The sequence below is a fragment of the Hypanus sabinus genome, chromosome 7 (genome assembly GCF_030144855.1).
Source record: "Hypanus sabinus isolate sHypSab1 chromosome 7, sHypSab1.hap1, whole genome shotgun sequence".
NCBI lineage: Eukaryota > Metazoa > Chordata > Chondrichthyes > Myliobatiformes > Dasyatidae > Hypanus > Hypanus sabinus.
This window is the reverse complement of record NC_082712.1, coordinates 60,715,366-60,736,420: the sequence shown is the minus strand read 5'-3', so window position 1 is coordinate 60,736,420 and position 21,055 is coordinate 60,715,366. Positions and strand designations below refer to the sequence as shown.

Genomic DNA, 21,055 nt, shown 5'->3' with positions numbered 1-21,055 from the left:
CTGCAACAACACAAATATCAAAGGAATGAAGCAGATTTTCACTCTGGAATAGTTAACTTTAAAAGGAAATGGTCTTTTTATACTAAACCAAATGCTGTAGACACTTCAGTCTGCTTCCACTGCAATGGTCTGCAATGCAATGATGCTCTTGCATGAAATAACCTTCTAGTTTCTTGAAGTAAATACAGGATTTGGGAATGCTGAACTTGTGATTCTGGATTAAGGAAAATTGAGCTCATGGATATCACTCCTCCGTAAACCTGAGATGATCCACACTTTGCTACCCATATCCTAACTTCAGAGTCAGATTTATTGTCACTGACATATGACGCGAAATTCATTGCTTTGCTGCGGCAATACAGTGCAAAAACATAAAAATCTATAAATTACAAAAAACTAAATAAATAGTGCATTTAAAAAGGAATAATGAGGTAGTGCTATTGCGTTCATGAATCATCCAGAAATACAATGGTGGAGGGGAAGAAGCTGGTCCTAAGTCATTGTGAGGGTCTTTGGGATCCTGTACCTCCATCCTGACATTAGTAACAATGACCATGACCAGGATAATGAGGCTTCTTAATGATGAATGCCACCTTCCTGAGGCAGTCCCTCTTGAAGATGAACTCAGTGATGAGAAGCGTTGTACCGTGATGGAGCTGGCCGACTCCTCCACCCTCTGCAGCTTCTTGCGATCCTGTGTTTTGGCTGTGATGCAGCACTCAGAATGCTCTCCTTTGTACATCTACAACCGGTCTTCATGCTGCAGGACTGCTTTGATGACGTCAACTGGAATGTCTTTCATGATGAGGATGTCTTGGAGTTCACAGATGGGGTCATGAGTTTCATCCAGAAGCGCATTGAGGATGTTGTCCCCTGGAAATCGGTCAGGGACATGTCTAAATGACTGGCGTCCTGTCACACTCACCTCAATAATAAGCAAATGCTTTGAGAGGCTGGTCACGGACTTCATCTCCAGCATGCTGCCACCCACACTGAACCCCTACAATTCGTCTTCTGACACAACTGATTGACAGATGACACAATAGCCACAGATCTACACACCATCTTTACATATCCGGCGCTTCAGAGAAAACAACCCAAGTTTATCCAGCCTCTCGTGATAGTACACGCCCGCTAAACTAGGCAGCATCCCAGTCAACTTCTTCTGCATTCTCTCTGAAGCCTCAATATACTTCCTATAGTGGGGCAAGTAGAACTGTATGCAATACTCCGATATAGTCTAACCAGAGTTTTATAAAGCTGCAGCATAATATCCTGACTTTTAAACTCAATGCCTTGACTAATAAAAGCAAGCATTCCATTGGCCTTCTTAACCACCTTGTCAACCTGTGCAGCCACTTTCATGGAGCTAAGAACTTGGATCCTAGTATCTCTCTGCTCAGCAACACTTTTAAGGATCTTGCCCTTAACAGTATACTGTCTCCTTGCATTTGCCCTACCAAAGTGCAACACCTCACATTTATCTGGGTTAAACTCTACCTGCTATTTCTCAGCCCATATCTGCAACTGATCTATATTGTGCTGCATTCTTTGCCAGTTTTCCACACTATCCACAACTCTACCAGTCTTGGTATCACCTGCCAATTTACTAAACCACCCATCTATGTTTTCATCCAGGTTATTTACATACATCACAAACAATAGAGATCCCTGCAGAACACCACTAATTGTAGACCTTCAGCTCAAATATGTCCTTTCAACCACTACACACAAGCCAGTTCTGAATCCAAACAGCCAATTGATGCAGAACCCATGCATTTTAATTAGCCTCCCAGGATGGACTTTGTCAAATGCTTTACTAAAATCCACGTAGAAAACATCCATTGTCCTAACCTCATCAATCTTTCTCATCACCTTGTCAAAAAGCTCAATCCAGCTGGTAAAACACAATCTGCACAAAAGTCTTGCTGGCTCTCCCTAATTAGGCCAAGGTGTTTCCAGTTAATGCTTCCTAGATCCTGCCTGATGCCCTTGTAATTTGCTCTACTGGATTTAAAACTCTCTCACAGGGACCATACCTATCCTATCTCTAGCTATCCTGAAAGTTAAGCTGTCTCCCATGACAACAAAGGAGGTGTAAGGCACTCCTTCCCTCTTCTAGCATACAGGTCACCATTGGGTAAGATGTAGTCCCTGTTCAGCACCCCAATCAAGGTCACGTGACGTTATGGGAGCAGATGGTGGATGGCCACATGAGAAGCTGGTGCATATCACAAGTTCTGGTTATTTGACTGCTGACACAAGGCAGACAATTTCTGAAGAGTATTGATAATGGCTGTTATACAGACATTGCCCAGAAGAAGACAAAGGCAAACCACTTCTGTGGACAAATTTGCCGAGAATAATCATGGACAGATCATGATTGCCCATATAACCATATAACCATATAACAATCACAGCACGGAAACAGGCCATCTCAGCCCTCCTAGTCCGTGCCGAACTCTTAATCTCACCTAGTCCCACCTACCCGCACTCAGCCCATAACCCTCCACTCCTTTCCTGTCCATATACCTATCCAATTTTACCTTAAATGACACAACTGAACTGGCCTCTACTACTTCTACAGGAAGCTCATTCCACACAGCTATCACTCTCTGAGTAAAGAAATACCCCCTCGTGTTTCCCTTAAACTTCTGCCCCCCTAACTCTCAAATCATGTCCTCTCGTTTGAATCTCCCCTACTCTCAATGGAAACAGCCTATTCACGTCAACTCTATCTATCCCTCTCAAAATTTTAAATACCTCGATCAAATCCCCCCTCAACCTTCTATGCTCCAATGAATAGAGACCTAACTTGTTCAACCTTTCTCTGTAACTTAAGTGCTGAAACCCAGGTAACATCCTAGTAAATCGTCTCTGCACTCTCTCTAATTTATTGATATCTTTCCTATAATTCGGTGACCAGAACTGCACACAATATTCCAAATTTGGCCTTACCAATGCCTTGTACAATTTTAACATTACATCCCAACTTCTGTACTCAATGCTTTGATTTATAAAGGCCAGCGTTCCAAAAGCCTTCTTCACCACCCTATCTACATGAGACTCCACCTTCAGGGAACTATGCACTGTTATTTCTAGATCTCTCTGTTCCTCTGCATTCCTCAATGCCCTACCATTTACCCTGTATGTTCTATTTGGATTATTCCTGCCAAAATGTAGAACCTCACACTTCTCAGCATTAAACTCCATCTGCCAACGTTCAGCCCATTCTTCTAACCGGCATAAATCTCCCTGCAAGCTTTGAAGACCCACCTCATTATCCACAACACCTCCTACCTTAGTATCATTGGCATACTTACTAATCCAATTTACCACCCCATCATCCAGATCATTTATGTATATTACAAACATATTGGGCCCAAAACAGATCCCTGAGGCACCCCGCTAGTCACAGGCCTCCATCCTGATAAACAATTATCCACCACTACTCTCTGGCATCTCCCATCTAGCCACTGTTGAGTCCAAAAATATGGGCACTAAGTAAAGTGACTTTGTGGCCTTCATTAGAGTTTGTTTAGCTGTGACACAGTGGTCATATTAAAACTTGTGATCTTAAGTGCTTTTGAGAAACTCCAAATACCCCAAAGAAATTTACAGGCAATTGAATACTTAGTAAGAAATATCTTTGTAATACAAGAAACAATGCAGAAATGGTAAGCTTCCACAAAACTGCAATGTGATAACAATCCTTAAATGTGTGATTTAATGCAGAAAGACATCCCAAGCTATTTGACCAGCCAATCGTGGAACTACAGAAATTTACAGCATTTAGTCATTCAGATCAATCTGTCTGCAGCTTTCGGTGCATGACTCTGCCTCTGAACCAACATATGACCTGTGGAACTGGAGGGGCCAACACACTTGACCAATGTTATACCACCATCAAGAACACTTGGCTGGCTGTACTTCTACTTGTGGCTCATAGGCAGCGACTAAAGACGGCAGTACCAGTGGTGAGGACCAAGAAAATAAGGTCAAGGGAGGTGGAGGAGTGCTTGGAGGTTTGCTTTAAGTCAGTGGATTGGACAATATTCAGAGATTCATCTTCGAATCTGAATGAATATGCCACAGTTGTCACCGACTTCATCAAAACCTGTGTAGACAAGTGTGTCTTTGAGAACATATCAAACATACCTAAACCAAAAAGCTGTGGATGAGCCAGGAGATTCATAATCTAGTGATGGCTAGATCTCTGGTACTCTGGTCCAGGTGTGACCGACAGAAAGCTATTTTAACAGTGAGAAATAAACAATTCCAGTTGATGTTAGAGATGGAATCAGATGTATGTCAGCTCTGGCAGAGTTTCCAGGCCACTACTTCCTACAAAGCAAAACCCTACCATGAATGACCGTGATGCTTCATTCCCAGAAGAGCTCAACTGCTTTTATACATGCTTTGAAAGGGAGGATAAAACTAAACCTGTGCAAATCCCTGTGGCACCTGGTGACCCAGTGATCTCTGTCTTGGGGGCAGATATTAGAACAAAGTTCATGAGGGTGAACCCTGGCAAGGCTTCAGGTCCTGATTGTGTACCTGGTAGGGCACTGAAAACCTGTGCCAACCAACTGGCAGGAGTGTTGAAGGACATCTTCAAGCTCTCACTGTTGCAGTCAGAGGCTCCCACCTGCTTCTAACAGGTAACTATCATACCACTGCCCAAGAAGAGCTGGGTGAGTTGCTTCAATGACTATAGACTAGTTGCACTCACATCTACTGTGATGAAGTGCTTTGAGAAGTTGGTCATGGCCAGTATCAATTCCAAAGACCTGGACCCACTGTAATTTGCCTATTGCCACAATAGGTCTACAGTGGATGGAGTCTCACTGGCTCTCAACTCGGCCTTGAATTGCTTGGACAATAGAAACATTTAAGTCAGGCTTATTGATTACAGCTCAGTGTTACCACAAACATTCTTTCAATTCTAATCAACAAGATCAAAAACCTGGGCCTCTGTACCTCCCTCTGTACCTGAATCCTTGACTTCCTCATCAAGAGACCATAATCAGTGTGGATCAGAAGTAACAACTCCTCCTCGCTGACAATCTGCACTGGCGCATCTCAAGTATGTGTGCTTAGGCCACTGCTCTACTCTCTTTCAAGTCACATCTGTATGGCTAGGCACAGCTCAAACACCATCTCTGAATTTGCCGATGACACAAGCATTGTTGGCAGAACTTCAGATGATATTGAAGAGGCATACAGGAGTGAGATAGATCGGTGTCACAGTAATCACCTAGCACTCAACATCAGTAAGACCAAGGAATTGGTTGTGGACTTCAAGCAGGGGAAGTCGAAGAAAAGCACACCAGTCCTCATCGAGGGATCAGCAGTGGAAAGGATGAGCAATTTCAAGTTCCTGTGTGCCAACACCTCTGAGGATCTGTCCTGGGAGCAACACAGTCTTGCAATTAAAAAGAAGGCACGGCAGTGGTTATACTTCATGAGAAGTTTGAGGAGAAATCACACCAATGACACTCACAGACTTCTTCAGATGGACTGTGGAGAGCTCTGATTGGTTGCATCAGTGTCTGGTGGAGAGGACCACGGCACAGGTTCGGAAAAAGCTGCAGAAAGTTGTAAACTCAGCCTGCTCAATTATGGGCACTAGCTTCCCTTTGCTCTCTTTTTGCACTGCTTATCTATTTCTTATACATACACTTACTGTAATTTAGTTTCTTTTAATTATTACTATGTATTTCAATACATGCTGCTGCAAAACCACAAATTTCATGACATATGCCAGTGATATTAAACCTGATTCTGATCCTGTCTGGTTCTGTCTTCAACAGCGTTTCCAACAGTGAAATCCATATTTCTAACAAACTTTGGAGGAGACCTTTTCTTCTTCCCCACTAATTCACTAACCTATGTCCTTTATTGCTCTTTCCAGTAAGGGAAAATAGACCTCGCTTTTCAGCATCTCTGGGTCTTTCATTATTTTAAATGCCTCAATTAAATCTCCCTTCCATATTGTCTGTTAATGGTTTTAAACTTAGCTAGCACCATTACAGGCACAGACCTTCTCACCATTGAGGACATCTTCATGAGGAAGTGCTTCAAGAAGATGACATTCATCACTAAGATCCTCACCATCCAGGACATGCCCTCTTGTCAGAAACACAAGAGAGTTTGCAGATGCTGGAAATCCAGAGTAACACACACAAAAAGCTGGAGCTGATGAAGGAACTCAACCTGAAACGTTGACTGTTTATTCCTGTCTGTCCATGCTGCCTGACCTTCTGAGATTCTCCAGCATCCAGAGAGGGTCAGCAACTTTAAATTCCCTGGTGTTTTCATTTCAGATGACCTATCCCGGGTCTAGCACTTAAGTGCAATTATGAAGAAAGCGCTGCAGTGCCTCGAGGATTTTGTGAAGGTTCAGCATCACATCTAAAACTTTGACCACCTTCTATAGATGTGCGGTGAAGAGTTTATTGACTGACTGAATCACAGCCTGCTATGAAAACACCAATGCCCTTGAACAGAAAATCCTACAAATGAGCTTTGTTACAGGAAAGCAGCATCCATCATCAGGTCTTGCTCTCTTCTCGCTGCTGCCATCAGGAAAGTGGTACAGGAGCCTCAGGACTCACACCACCAGGTTCAGGAACAATTATTACCCCTCAACTATCAGGCTCTTGAACCAACCTCATTCAACTTCACTCACCCCAACACTGAACTGTTCTCACAACCTATGGACTCACTTTCAAGTACTCTTCATCTTCATGTTCTTGATATTTATTGTTTATTTATTATTGTTATTATTTCCTTTTATTTCTTTTTGTATTTGCACAGTTTGCACACTGGTTGTCCACTCCGTTGATGTGATCTTTCATTGATTGCATTATGGTTATTGGATTTATTGAGCATGCCTGCAAGAAAGTGAACCTCAGGGTTGTACATGGTGACATATACCTTGATAATAAATTCACTTTGAACTTTTAAAGTTTACTTTCATTTTGTGTGTGGTACTCATGTCCTTTTGTGTTACTACAACTGGGAAGGAGGTACAAGAGCCTGAGACCAACATTCTGATTCAGAAACATTTTCTTTCTCAGAAACATTGCCATCAAATTTCTGAACAGTCCATGAAACCCATGAACCCTCTCTTATTATTCATTTTATTGCACTATTTGCTACTTTTTCTCATTTATAATTATTATTAGTATTTGCATTGTAGTGCTATCACAAAACACCAAATTTGACATCATTGATAATAAATCTGATTCTGCTAAACCTGAAATTAAGTTTGTCTTGACTAATCTTTCCTGTTTTGTTCCCTGGCAATGTCCTTGTTAATTATTTCTATACCATCTTCAGTGCTGTCACAAAGCTTCTGAAGTTAAAAAATAAAATTTGACATCAAGCCGTAAGGAAATGTTAGGAAATTAGCTACAAGCTGAGGAAAGAATGAGGTTTTAAACAGTATTTAAAAAAGGCAAACTTTGACTTGCTGAGCTCCTCCAGCATGTGGTGTGTGTTGTTTAAAAATGGCAAGTGAGTCAACTAATGCTTACAGTTTAATGAAATTGAAGTGGCATTTGTAATTAAATTGTTTCACAACTTACCTAAGAATAGAAACTTCTGAAAAATATCCTGAAAAATCAGCAAAGAGAAATTCAGTGACATGTGAAAACACAAATGCTGAAATGCTTTCCAACTTTGCTTAGGACTGGGTTCACAGAATCTTTACCATCAGGGTGTCCTCAGGAGATACTTCAAACGGAGAACTTGGGATGCTGGTGTTGATCAGAACTGCATCAAAATCCTTTCCCACCTCAAAGTTTCCTGTCAGCTTATCGAGGCCCAAAGCTGTAAAAAGCCAAATTATCCTCCATAAAGAACTTGTACAATTTATAAAAGGGAACACAGTTACATGAAAGGCTGGAGCCTCGGTAGCATAGCAGTTAGTGCGACACGGTAACAGTTCAGAGTTCAAATCCTCTGTAAGTGTTTGTATGCCATCCCTGTGGAATGCCTATTTTTTTCTCAGGTGCTCCAGTCTGTCTCTCAGCTCAAAGATATACCATGTAGGTTAATTGGTCATTGTAATTTGTCCCATGATTAGGTCAGGGCTAAATCGGGGTTGTTGGGGATCGCTGGGATGGCAAGGGTCAAAGGACCTACTCTGCACTGTACCACTAAATAAAAAAATAAATCAATAAACAGGATTGTTACCTTGAAGCAGAATAGTTAATAGATACCAAAGGGTTGTTTAACCTCTTGCTTCTCTGGTACCCTTCAACTTTAAGCAGGCTTCAATTATACCAGTGCCCAAGAAGAATATGGTAACCTGACTCAACCACAATGATCCAGTAGCACTTACATCCACTGCGATGAAGTGCTTTGAGATGTTGGTGATGGAACTTATCAACTCTTGCCTAAGAAGTGAATTGGATGTTCTCCAATTTGCCTACCGTTACAACAGGTCAACAGCAGATGCCATTTCACTGGCTTTTCACTCAACCTGAAACATCTGGACAGTGAAGATGTGTATATCAGGATGCACTTCATGGACTGCAGCTCCGCATCCAACATCATCATCCCCTCAAAACTAATCAATAAATCCAAACCCAGGGCTCCATACATCCTTGTACAACTGGGTCCTCGATTTCCTCACTTGCAGACTCCAGTTAGTTCAGATTGGCAACATCTCCTCCACAATCATCATCTGCGCAGGTTCACCACAAAGCTATGTGATTAGCCCCTACTCCATTTGCTTTAAACTTAAGACTGTGAGACGAAGTGTAGCTCCAATGCTATATTTAAGCTTGCTAGCAACACTGCTGTTGGACTGAATCATCAGGGGATCAGAGGTGGTGAAGTTCAGTGCCTTTCAATTCCTCAGTGTTATCATTTCAGAGGATCTGCCCATGTTCCAGCATGCAACTTCCATTACAAAGAAGGCATGGCAACACCTCTATTTCCTTAGAAGTTTGCAGGGATTCAGCATGTCATCTAAAACTCTGAAAAACTTGTATAGATGTGTGGTGAAAGGTATACTGACTGGTTGCATCATGGCCTGGTATAGAAACACCAATGCCCTCAAATGGAAATCCTACCAAAAGTAATGGATACAACCCAGCCCATTTTGATTAAAACCCTCCCCACCATCTCCAGGAAGCATTGTCACAAGAAAGCAGCATCCATCATCAAGTACCCCCACCATCCAGGTCATGCATTCTTCTCACTACTGCCATTGAGGAAGTGGTGCAGGAGCCTCAGGACTTACACCATCAGGTTCAGGAAAAAACTGATTTCCCCTTAAACATCAGGCTTTTGAACCAGAGGGGAAAACTTCACCAAACTTCACTCACCCTACCACTGAACTGGTTCCACAACCTATGGACTCACTTTTAAAGACTCTACAACTCATGTTATCAATATTGAGTGCTTACTCCTTTACTATCATCATGGGCACTAGCTTCCCCAACATCCATTAAATCTCAGAGGCGATGCCTCAGCATCCATCGTTAAGGACTCCCATTATCAGACAATGAACTCAAGTCCACTACTCCACTACAGTAGCTTCTGGTTATTTGGCTATTGGTTAATCGAGACAGCTGTTAATTTAGGACAACACTTAAAGAACAAAAATTAATTAAGAAAATAGAAGGGATTCCCTTTGTTTATTTAGGACACTGCTGCTTAATTGAGACAGGAATCTACTGCAGAACCATTTTGAACCAGCACCATTTGCGTGCACTTGCATGGCAGTTAAACACTACACTGAACTTCAAGTGAACAGTTTTTAAATAGCATCAGTTACATGTGTTTTTTTCAAAAAGCAGTGTTTCTTGTCACTGACAGATGGTGAGAAATAAGCAATAAGACAATTCAGAACTGTTTTACTCACTACGGTTTTAAGCAATCAGGCTTAGAGCTGCCCGAAACAGCTGTGAGTGAAAAGGAAATGATTTCACTACTTCAACAAGTTAGGCACTACGAAGAATTTGAAGGTATCGACAAACATCCTGAATGTTCCAGTAAAAAATGAAGGTTCGGAAGAGGCAACCATCAAAAGCATTGTATGAAGGCAGTCTATTATCTGCACTGGGTGCCTGATCTGATTTTCTTCATTTACAGTCAATCAAACAAAAACAGCAGAGCACACTGGATGAATTCTGCTGTGCATAACTATTAGGAACCAATAAACAATTTTATAGAACTGTACTGTTCAGATTTGTTCTGTATTCATTTAAGTACATAATTTGTTATTAGTTAAATGGTAGTTTGTCTTTTTTATACCAATTTTAACTATTTACATGAAATTTCGGCTATTTGGGGCCAAAATTTGTCCCAATTAGAGGAATCCACTGTATCTTTTTGTTTGCTCTCATTTTGTAATATATATCTAATTTTTAAAAATGTGTATTTCTTATTGTAATTTATAGTTTGTTTTATTATTATGATTGCAATGTACTGTTGCCTCAAAACAAAACAAAATTTGGCATAAGCCAGTGATATTAAATCTGATTCTTGTTCAGATTTTTCTCTTTCTGGATTTGCACAGTACGTTGTCTTTTGCATATTGGTTGTTTGTCCCTCTTTGTTGCGCACGCACGGCTTTTCATTGATTCCATTGTGTTTCTTTGCATTTACTGTGAATGCCCGCAAGAAAATGAATCTCGGGGTTGTATATGGTGAAATACAGTATATGTAATTTGAAAATAAATTTACTTTCAACTTTGAAGGATGAAGTAAATAAGAAAAAGAACATTAACCCAGAGGATGGTGGATTCTGGAAATCATTGTCTGAAAGGACGGTACAGGCTAACCCCTCCCCCCTCCCCCAGCATTGATAAAACAACTGGATCATCATAGCATCATGGAAATTTAGAGCAGAGGAGGAGGTCATTCAACCAATCATATACACTTCAGCCCAAAACATGATTTAGGTATTCGAGCTGGAGGTCTGTAATTAGTGGAGTTCTTCAGGGATCTCTGCTGGGACCTCTGCTGCTTGTGATATATATGCATGACCTGGATAAAAACGTAGATGGGTGGCTTAGTAAATTTGCAGATGATACCAGGACTGGTGGAGTTGTAGATAGTGTAGAAGACTGGCAAAGAATGTAGCACAAGTTGCAGGTATGGGCTGAGAAATGGCTGATGGAGCTTAACTGAGAGAAACGTGAGGTGTTGCACCTCGGTAGGGAAAATGCAAGGAGAGAATACAATGTAAAAGGCAAGGTCCTTGACAGAGTTGCTGAGCAGAGGGAACTTAGGATCCAAGTTATAGCTCCTGAATGTGGCTACGCAGGGCGATAAGGAGTTAAGAAGATTAATGGGTTGCTTGCTTTTATTAGTCGAGGCACAAAGTCCAAAAGTTAGAAGTGTATGTTGCAACTTTATAAAACTCTGGTTAGGCCACATCCAGAGTATTGCATAGAGCTCTGGACTCCCTGTTATAGGAAGGATTTTGAGGCTTTGTAGAGGGTGCAGAAGAGGTTCATCAGAACGCTGCCTGGTTTAAAGGGCATGTGCTATTACAAAAGGCTGGATAAATTTGGCGTAGGTAGGAGGGAGTAATGACTTGGTGTTTTTAATTTGCTTTTTAGCTGGTTCAGCACAGCATTGTGGGCCGAATGGCCTGTTCCTGCGCTGTACTGTTCTATGTTAATCTTAACTCCCAGCTCTTGATCCAGAGTCCTGTCAGTTATGGCTCATCACACAGCCGTCCAGGTACTTTTTCAATCTCATTTGGATTTCTGCCTCACTGATAAAAGACATGAAGGAGTACTTGAAGATCAACTACCTCCAAGGCTGTGGACTGGGTGGCCGCCCTGGGGGAAATGTGTGAAAGGACCTTCTTCTCTTACTGTTTCCCTGATGGGATGACAGTAAGCATAGGAATGCAGCTTTAGCTGAGACTCCTAAAGAGTTCAGTTCTGGCGGCGGAGGTAAATGCAATATAGCAGGAGGAGGCAGCAGTTACATGCAAGAACACAGAGGATGCTGAGGTATTTTGCAAGACCTTGGTGTACATGATGTGTACTTCACTTGCAGGGCTGGTTTTGCTCAGTCACGTTGACCAGCCACATCCTCCACCACCAGAGTTTGTTTAGCCCCAGGGGCCAAAATCAAGGAATGGTAAACTTTGGTTATCAGAGGAACACAGTGTTTTATCATTCTTCACCTTCTGTAAAAAAAAAAATACTTTCCCAGGAAGCAGAAGGTTGATTGTTGAACTAATAAATGGCTATAAAATAATGAAAGGCTTTGAGAATGAAGACACCTAGAATCCCATAAGACATAGGAGCAGAATTAGGCCAGTCAGCCCATTAAATCTGCCTTGACATTCCATCAACTGATCCTGGATCCCATTCATCCCCATACACCTGCCTTCTCGTCATATCCTTTGATGCCCTGACCAGTCAGGAAATAGCCATCTTCTGCCTTTATTATACCCATGAATATGGCCTCTTTACCACAAACTCTATCTGTAAATGAACCTTCTGAGAGTCTTGGACAAGGACTCCTAAGTCCCTCTGCACTTCTGATGTTTGAACCTTCCCCCATTTAAATAATAGTCCGCACTATTGTTCTTTTTACCAAAATGTATTATTGTACATTTCCCAACACTGTATTCCATCTGCCATTTTTTGTCCATTCTTCCAATTTGTCTATGTTCTGCTGCAATCACGTTGTTTCCTCAGCACTGTCTACCCACCCACCTATCTTTGTATCATCCGCAAATTTTGCTACAGAACTATCAGTTCCATCGTCTAAATCACTGACAGTGTGAAAAGTAGCAGTCCCAATACTGACCTTTGAGGAACACCACTAGTTACAGGTAGCCTATCAGAAAAGGCCCCTTTTTTTCCCCAATTGCTGCCTCCTGCCTCTATCCATGCCAGTATCTTTCCTGTAACACCAAAGGATTTTATCTTGTTAAGCAGCCTCATGTGTGGCATTTTATCAAATGCCTCTGAAAATCCAAGTATGTGATAACCACTGCCTCTCCTTTGACCACCCTGCTTGTTAATTCCTCAAAGGACTCTAACAAATGTGTAGGGCAAGATTTCCCTTGACAGAAACCATGCTAACTTTGACTTATTTCATCATTAGTCGCCAAGTACCTTGAAAACTCATCCTTAATAATAGACTCAAATGTTTTCCCAAACACTGAGGTTAGGCTAACTGGCCTATAATTTTCTTTCTTTTGCCTCCCTCCCTTCTTAAAGAGTGGAGTGAAATTTGCAAACTTCCAGTCCTCTGGGACCATGCCAGAATCAAGTGATTCTTGAAAGATCATGACCAATACATCTATTATCTCTTCAGCAACCTCTCTCATGACTCAGGGATGTAGTCCATCTGCTCCAGATGACTTATGCACATTAAGACTTTGAGTTTGACTAGCGCCTTTTCCTTTGTGATTGCAATGACACTCATTCCTTCTCCCTGACACTCACGGATCTCTGACCCACTGCTAGTGTCTTCCACAGTGAAGACAGATGCAAAATACCATTAAGTTCATCTACCCTTTCTTTGTCCCTCATTACTACTTCACCAGCATCATTTTCCAATGGTCCAATATCAACTCTCACCACCCTTCTACTCTTTATTTAACTAAAAAAACTCTTGGTATCCTTCTTTATATTATTGGCTCTTTTATCCTCATATTTCATCTTTTCCCTTCTTATAACTTTTTTAGTTGCCTTTTCTTGGATTTTCAAAGCTTCCCAATCATCCAACTTCCCACACACTTTTGCTACATTATATGCCCTTTCCTTGGCTTTTATGCAGTCCTTAAATTTCCCTTGGCAACCATGGCTGCCTTCCCCTGCCATTTGAGAACAACTTCTTCTGTGGGACAAATCTATCCCGTGCCTTGTGAACTATTCTCAGAAACTTCAGCCATCTCTTCTCTGCCGTCATCCCTGCCAGTATCCCCCTCCAATCCACCTGGGCAAGCTCCTCTCTCATGCCTCAGTAACTTGCTTTATTCCACTGAGGTACTGATTCATGTGATTTAAGATTCCCCCTCTCAAATTGCAGTATGAATTCAAAGGTTACAAGGAGAAGGAATTCAACTTCTCTCTCTCGCAATCCAACACCAACCTGATTTTCCCAATCTCCTATGTCAACTCTTTCTAAAGACATAATTCCATCTCTTACTAACAGAACACCACCACCAGCTGTGCCTTCCTGCCTATTCTTTCGATACAAAGTATATCCTTTGATGTTAAGCTCCAACTCTGGCCTTCTTTCAGCCACAACTCAGTGATGCCCACAATGACATACCGCCCAATTTGTAATTGCGCCACAAGTTCGTCCACCTTATTCCGATTGTTATGTGTATTTAAATACAGAATCTTCAGTCCTGCATTCTTTGCCTTTTTGTATTTTGCCTCTGCGGTACAATTTAACTCTTTGCTCTGTCTGCATCTGTACCCAATCACTGGCTTGTCCTTCTTACATTCATGTTACACCCATCATCTACTTGTAAACCTGCTGGCTCATCCTCAGCTCTATCATACGGTTCCCATCCCCCTGCCATATTAGTTTCCAATGGCTCCAGTAAACCTACTCCCAAGAATCTTGGACACCATTGGATTCAAGTGCAACCCATACCTTTTGCTCAGGTCCCACCTGCCCCTGAAGAGGGGCCAATTATCCAGAAATCCCAAGATTACTACCCTTGAGGTCCTGCTTCCTAAGTCCCTGAATTCTGTTTTCAGGATCTCCTCTCTTTTTCTACCTACATCATTGGTACCAATATGTACCATGACTTCTGGCTGCTCACCGTCCCTTTTCAGGATATGGTGGACGCGTTCAGAAACATTGCAGACTCTGGCATCTGGGAGGCAAACTACCATGTGTTTCCTTTTTGCGTCCACAGAACCACTTACCTGTCCCCATGACTATAGAGACCCCTATTACTGCTGCCACCTTCTTCAGTTCCCCAGCCACAGGGCCAGACTCAGTGCCAGATGTACGGCAGTTACTTCTCCCAGGCAGGTTGTCCCCCCCACCCCGACCCCAGTACTCAGAATGGAGTACTTACTTTTGCGGAGGGGGGGAGGCCACAGGGGTGCTCACCAATATCTGATGTTCACCCTTCCGTCTCCTGACAGTCAACCATTTAGCTATCTCTTGTAGCCTTGCAGTGACTACCTCCCTGTAGCTCCTGTCCATCTCTGCTTCACTTTTCATAACAAGTCGAAGGTCATTGAGCTGCAGTTCCCTAAAACGGTCTCTAAGGAGCTTCTTCTCGATGCACCGGGTGCAGATGTGGCCAACGTGGAGGCTGAAAGTCTGCCAGACACCCAGAACAGAAAACTGGCTTTGTAAGCATATCCCCTATTCCCTCAAGATTTGAATAAGAAATAAGGAATGAATTAACCTACTTACCTGGCCTCCACCTGTTCTCGCCAAAGCCATGTTGAGCCAAAGCCTTACTACTCTGCCTCAGACTAACTCTGACAACAACCACTCCTATGATGACTGATCTGCTAGGTGGTTCCCCTCTTTTATAGAGACTGGGTTTTTAAAAGCTCTTCGCCGGACACCCTTTCTTTTGTCTCTCACCCTTCTCCTCTTTTTGGATGCTCTGCACTGCTTCTCTGCCTACTCTGGTTCTTTTCATCTCAAATTTCCAATGAGACATTAACTTGTTTGACTTCAGCAGTCCACGCTCTTCCTTGAATTTTATCCCCACTGAATGCACTGCCTTCCACTCACTCTGCACCAATAACATCCTTACCATCAAATCCACAGCCAACGAGGGTGCTGCTGTATGGTGGAGAATTGACCTCTACCTTGCTGAGGCCAGGCGGCAAGTCTCAGACATCTCATAGCCACCTGCTGAAGTGGACCCCACTTTGGACCATCAGGAGACTGGCTCTGACACCATCACTGACCTCATCAACTATGGAGAACTCCCATCCATTGCCACCAAACTCATAGTTCCCTTACCCCACACCATTCACTTCTACCTCCTACCCAAGATCCACAAACCTGACTGCCTGGATAGACCCATTGTCTCAGCCTGCTCTGGCCCCACTGATCTCATGTCTTGACTCCATTCTGTCCCCCTTGGTCCAATCCCTTTCTACTTACATCCACAACACTTCTCATGCTCTTAATCTCCTCACTAATTTTCAATTCCCTGGCCCTGACTTCTTCTTTCTCAATAAGAGAACCAACCAGTTCCCCTCCACCACCACCCTCTTCCATCTAGCAGAACTGGTCTTTACCCGCAACAATTTTTCCTTTGACATCTCCACTTTCTCCAGACCAGATGGCTAGCCACAGGGACCCACGTGAGCCACAGCTGAGCTTGCCTATTCATTGGCTACAAAGATTAGCCCATGTTCCAAGCTTTTACAGGTAAAGCTCCCCAACTCTTCCTCAGCTACACTAACTATTGCCTTGGTGCTGCTTCATGCACTTATGCTGAGCTCATCAATTTCATCCACTTTGCCTTCAACTGCCACCCTGCCCTAAAGTTCACTTGGTCAATTTCTGACACCTCTCTCCACCTTCTTGATCCCTCTGTTTCCTTCTCTAGAGACAAACTGCTGACTGGTATCTTTTAAAAACCTACAGATTTCCACGTGATCTTGACTATACCTCATCCCACCCAGTCTCCTGTAAAAATGCTATTTCATAAGACCATAAGACATAAGAGCAGAATTAGGCCATTTAGCCTCTCCAAACTGCTCTGCCATTCGATCATGGCTGATCCTTTCTTCTCCTCCTCAGCCTTCTTCCTGTAACCTTTGATGTCATGTCCAATCAAGAACCTATCAAACTCTATCTTAAATACACTCAACAACTTGGCCTCCACAGCTGCCTGTAGAAATTATTCCACAAATTCACCACCCTCTGGCTAAATAAATTTCTCTGCATCTTGTTTTTAAATGGATACCCCACTATCCTGAGGCTGTACCCTTTTGTCCTAGACTCCCCCATCATGAGAAACATCCTTTCTACATCTACTCTGTCCAGGCCTTTCAACACTCAAAAGTTTTCAACGAGATTCCCCCTCATCCTTCTAAATTCCAGCAAGTTCAGACCTAGATCTATCAAATGTTCCTCATATGATAACCCTTTCATTCCTGGAATCATCCTTGTGAACCTCCTCTGAACCCTCTCCAATGCCAGCACATCTTTTCTTAGATGAAGAGTCCAAAACTGTTCACAATACTCAAGGTGAGGACTCACAAGTGCCTTATAAAGCTTCAGCATCACATCCCTGCTCTTGTATTCTAGACCTCTTGAAATGAATGCTAACATTGCATTTGCCTTCCTCACCACCGACTCAACCTGCAAGTTAGCTTTTAGGGTGTTCTGCACAAGCACTCCCAAGCCCCTTTGCATCTCAGATTTTGAATTTTCTCCCCAAAATAGTCTGCACATTTATTTCTGCTACCAAAGTGCATGACTATGCATTTTCCAACATGGTATTTCATTTCCCCTCTCTTGCCCATTCTCCTAATCTGTCCAAGTCCTTCTGCAGCCTACACAAAATGCTGGAGGCTAGACAGCAACTGTGGGAAAAAAGTACAGTCAACGTTTTAGGCCGAAACCCTTCGTCAGGACTGGAGATAAAAAGCTGAGGAGTGGATTTGACGGGGGAGGGGAAGGGAGAGAGAAACGTCAGGCGATGGGTGAAACTTGAAGGGGAAGGGATTAAGCAAAGAGCTAGGAAGTTGATTGGTGAAAGAGACAGAAGGCCATGGAAGAAAGAAGTGGGGGGGGGGAGCACTAAAGAGAGGTAATGGGTGGGCAAGGAGATAACATGAGACAGGGACAAAGGGATGGGAAATGAAGGGTGTGGGGCATTACTGGAAGTTTGAGGAATCGATGTTCATGTGATCAGTTTGGAGGCTACCCAAATGGAATATAAGATGCTGTTCCTCCAGCCTAAATGTGTCCTTATCCTGAAGGTGAAGGAGGCCACGGATGGATATATTGGAATGGGAATAGGAAGCGGAATTAAAATGGTTGGCCACTGGGAGATCCTGCTTGTTCTGGCAGATGGAGTGTAGATGCTCAACAAAACAGTCTCCCAATCAGCCTACCTCTTTTCTCAACGCTACCTGCCCCTCCACCAATCTTTGTATCGTCTGCAAACTTGGCAACAAAGTCATCTATTCCATCATCTAAATCATTGATATACAGCAGGTTTTCCAAACTCTTCTTATAAGATGTGTCCTCTAATCCAGGCATCATCCTAGTTGCCCTTTTCTGCACCTTCTGAAATCCTCCACGTTCTTCCTAATGCAGGATGACCAGAAATGAATGCAATATTCCAGACACAGTCTTAGCAGATTGTTATAATGCTGCAGCATAACTTCTTAAGCCTTGAACTAAAGTCCCAATGACAACAACCCTCTATCTCCTACAGACATGCCAATTCTGAATTCAAATAGCCATGAGGTGCAAAGTAACAGTGAGATCATGGACTGCGTACAAACTACAGAGGAGGTGGTGTTTGTTGACTTGAAGCAAATTAGTGTGGATAAACTCCCCAGTGCCTGACAAAGTGTTCCTTGAGACCTTGCGGGGAAGCTTCGACTAGTGCCGAAATTGCAGGTGGCTTAGCAGAGATATTTAAAATGTCCTTAGCAATGGGTGAAATGCTGGACGGCTGGAAGATAGCTAACGTTATTCCATTGGTTAAGAGAGACTTAAGAATAAGCTGTAATATTAAAGGTCAGTGAACCAGACATCAGTAGTGGGTAAGTTATTGGAAGGAATCAGATATACAAGTATTTAGATAGACAGGGACTGATTAGGAATAGTCAACATGGCTTTGTGCGTGGTAGGTCGTGTCTAACCAATCCTATCAAGTTCAAGTTCAAGTTCATTGTCATTCAACTGCATACGTGTATAGCACTAAACTAAACAACGTTCCTCTGGACAAAGATGCACAACACAGTACATATAACTCACGGCAACACCTAAGATAATATTTCCACAAATAAATTAACAAACAATAGGGTGCATTTTGATGCAAGTCGAAAAGTAAAGAGTATATTATACTGGCACCTCATACATGATGAAACCTGGGTCGTGGCAGGGAGTTCAGTAGTCGCAAGACCTGGGGAAAATAAGCTGTTTTGCATACAAACAGTCCTTGTCCTAGAGCTATGGTACCTCCTGCCTGGTGTTTGGCAGTCAAAGAGATTGTTGGACAGATGGGAGGATCATTCACAATGCTACGGGTGCTACATATACAACCCTTCTGATAAATATCTCGAATGGGTGGAAGAGAGACCCTGATGGTCCTCTCATCAGTCCTCGCAAGCCTTTGTAGGGTCTTGTGGCAGGTCAATGGTTCACCTGTAAAAATTGGTTAGAGTGCGGGGGGGGGGGGGTGGTGAAGGGACCTCACTCGCCTCAATCTCCCCAGGAAATGGAGATGCTGATGTGCCTTCTTGGTTAAAGAGCTGGTGTTGAGGGATCAGGTGAGATCGTCTGTTATGTGCATTCCCAAGAAGTTGGTATTCCTAACTCTCTCCATGGAGCACCTGTTTATGTGTAGTAAGGACTGGTCAGCTTGCACTTTCCTAGAGTCCACAATCATCTCTTTAGTCTTGTCCACAATGAAACAACATTAGCTGCTCGCAGGTCCTCTAGGACCTCACCTGTGGGTAGAGAGAACACAAAGATCTTGGTCAAGGCCCCACCAATCACACCTCTTGCATCTCTCAGTAACCAGGGGTAGATTCCATCAGGCCCTTTCACTTTATCTGAAAATGAGCTAGCACTTTAGCATGCTCCACACCCCTTCACCTCGGTAAATACGGATGCAAAATACTCTTTTCAGACTTAGCCCATGTCTCTGCCACCAAGCACATGTTGAATCCTCCATCCTTGAGAGGTCTTATCCCCTCCTTAGTTACCCTCTTGCTCTTGATTATGTATAGAATAGCCTGGGATTTTTGTTAAAGTCTTTTCATGGTTTCTCCTAGCTCTCCTAACTTCCTATTTGACTTATTTATAATCCTTAATGGCTCTGTTTGATTTTAGCATCCTTAACCTTACATGCACTTCCTTTTTCTCCTTGATTTTCTCCATCTCTCTCAAAATCCTACCCTTATCTTGCCATCACTATTCTTCCTCCTTACCAGAATGTACCTGGCCTGTACTCAGTGCAATGGTCTTTAAACACCCTTGACATGGCAGATGTAGACTTGCGCCAAAACAACTGTTTCCGATTAACTCTCTCTAGTTCCTGCCTTAAATGTTTGTAATTTGTCTCTCCCTAATTTAATATTCTCCTACATACCTATAACCATTTTAACAGTTAAGGAATTGTGATTAGTGTTTCCCCAACTGTCCTCTAACTGAGAGGTCAGTCATCTGACCAGACTCATTACCAAACACCAGGTCCAGTATAGCCAATCCTCTCATTGCACTATCTTCAATTACTGATATAATTGTTTTTGGTACCAAAAATGAATGATAAAGTCACTGTTCACTTAGAATCCCCATTGTTACAGACCACAACCAAGAGAGAAACCTTGGTGTTGTGATGGACTCCAACTTAAATTTTAACCGCCACATTAAGACAATTACAAAGTCAGCCTACTACCATCTTAAAAATTTAACAAGAGTTTAATGGTTTATGTCACAGCAACATCTAGAAACTTACTTTAATGGTGTTTGCACAGGTCTCTGTAAAAAACCCTCAGACAGCTGCAGCTCATTCAGAACACTGCTGCTAGAGTCCTCACTAAGACCAAGAAAGTAGAATATATCACCCCAGTTCTCAGATCACTACACTGGCTTCTTGTCCATCAGAGGATTGACTTTCAAATATTACTTCTTGTTTATAAAGAACTGAATGATCTAGAGCAAAAAAGCACCTCCAATCACTTGTTGCATTATGAACCTTCCCGAGCTCTCAGGTCACCTATGCTTTCTGTCTCCAGGGTCAAAACTAAACATGTTGAAGCTACTTTTAGTTACCATGCTCCACATATCTGGAATAACCTTCTGGAGTATCTTTTGTCTGCCACAACTTTAAGCTCTTTTAAATTGAGACTTATATCTTGTTCTATGTAAAACACTT

The 21,055-nt window shown here is 42.6% G+C and overlaps 1 protein-coding gene across 2 annotated transcripts in view; it reads right to left on the bottom strand.

Annotated features, from left to right (window-relative positions):
• The window catches only part of gda (guanine deaminase), a 65,617-nt gene that overhangs the window by 2,896 nt on the left and 41,666 nt on the right, over positions 1-21,055 (bottom strand). The window contains exons 12-13 of one of the 2 annotated variants that reach the window (XM_059974774.1): positions 7,718-7,836; positions 7,593-7,620 (exon numbers count right to left, since the gene is read on the bottom strand). In XM_059974774.1, coding sequence (XP_059830757.1) covers positions 7,593-7,620; positions 7,718-7,836 — 147 coding nt within the window. Of the gene's footprint in view, positions 1-7,592; positions 7,621-7,717; positions 7,837-19,394; positions 19,626-21,055 lie in introns of those variants that run through there. The other variant, XM_059974775.1, reaches the window with a different exon arrangement.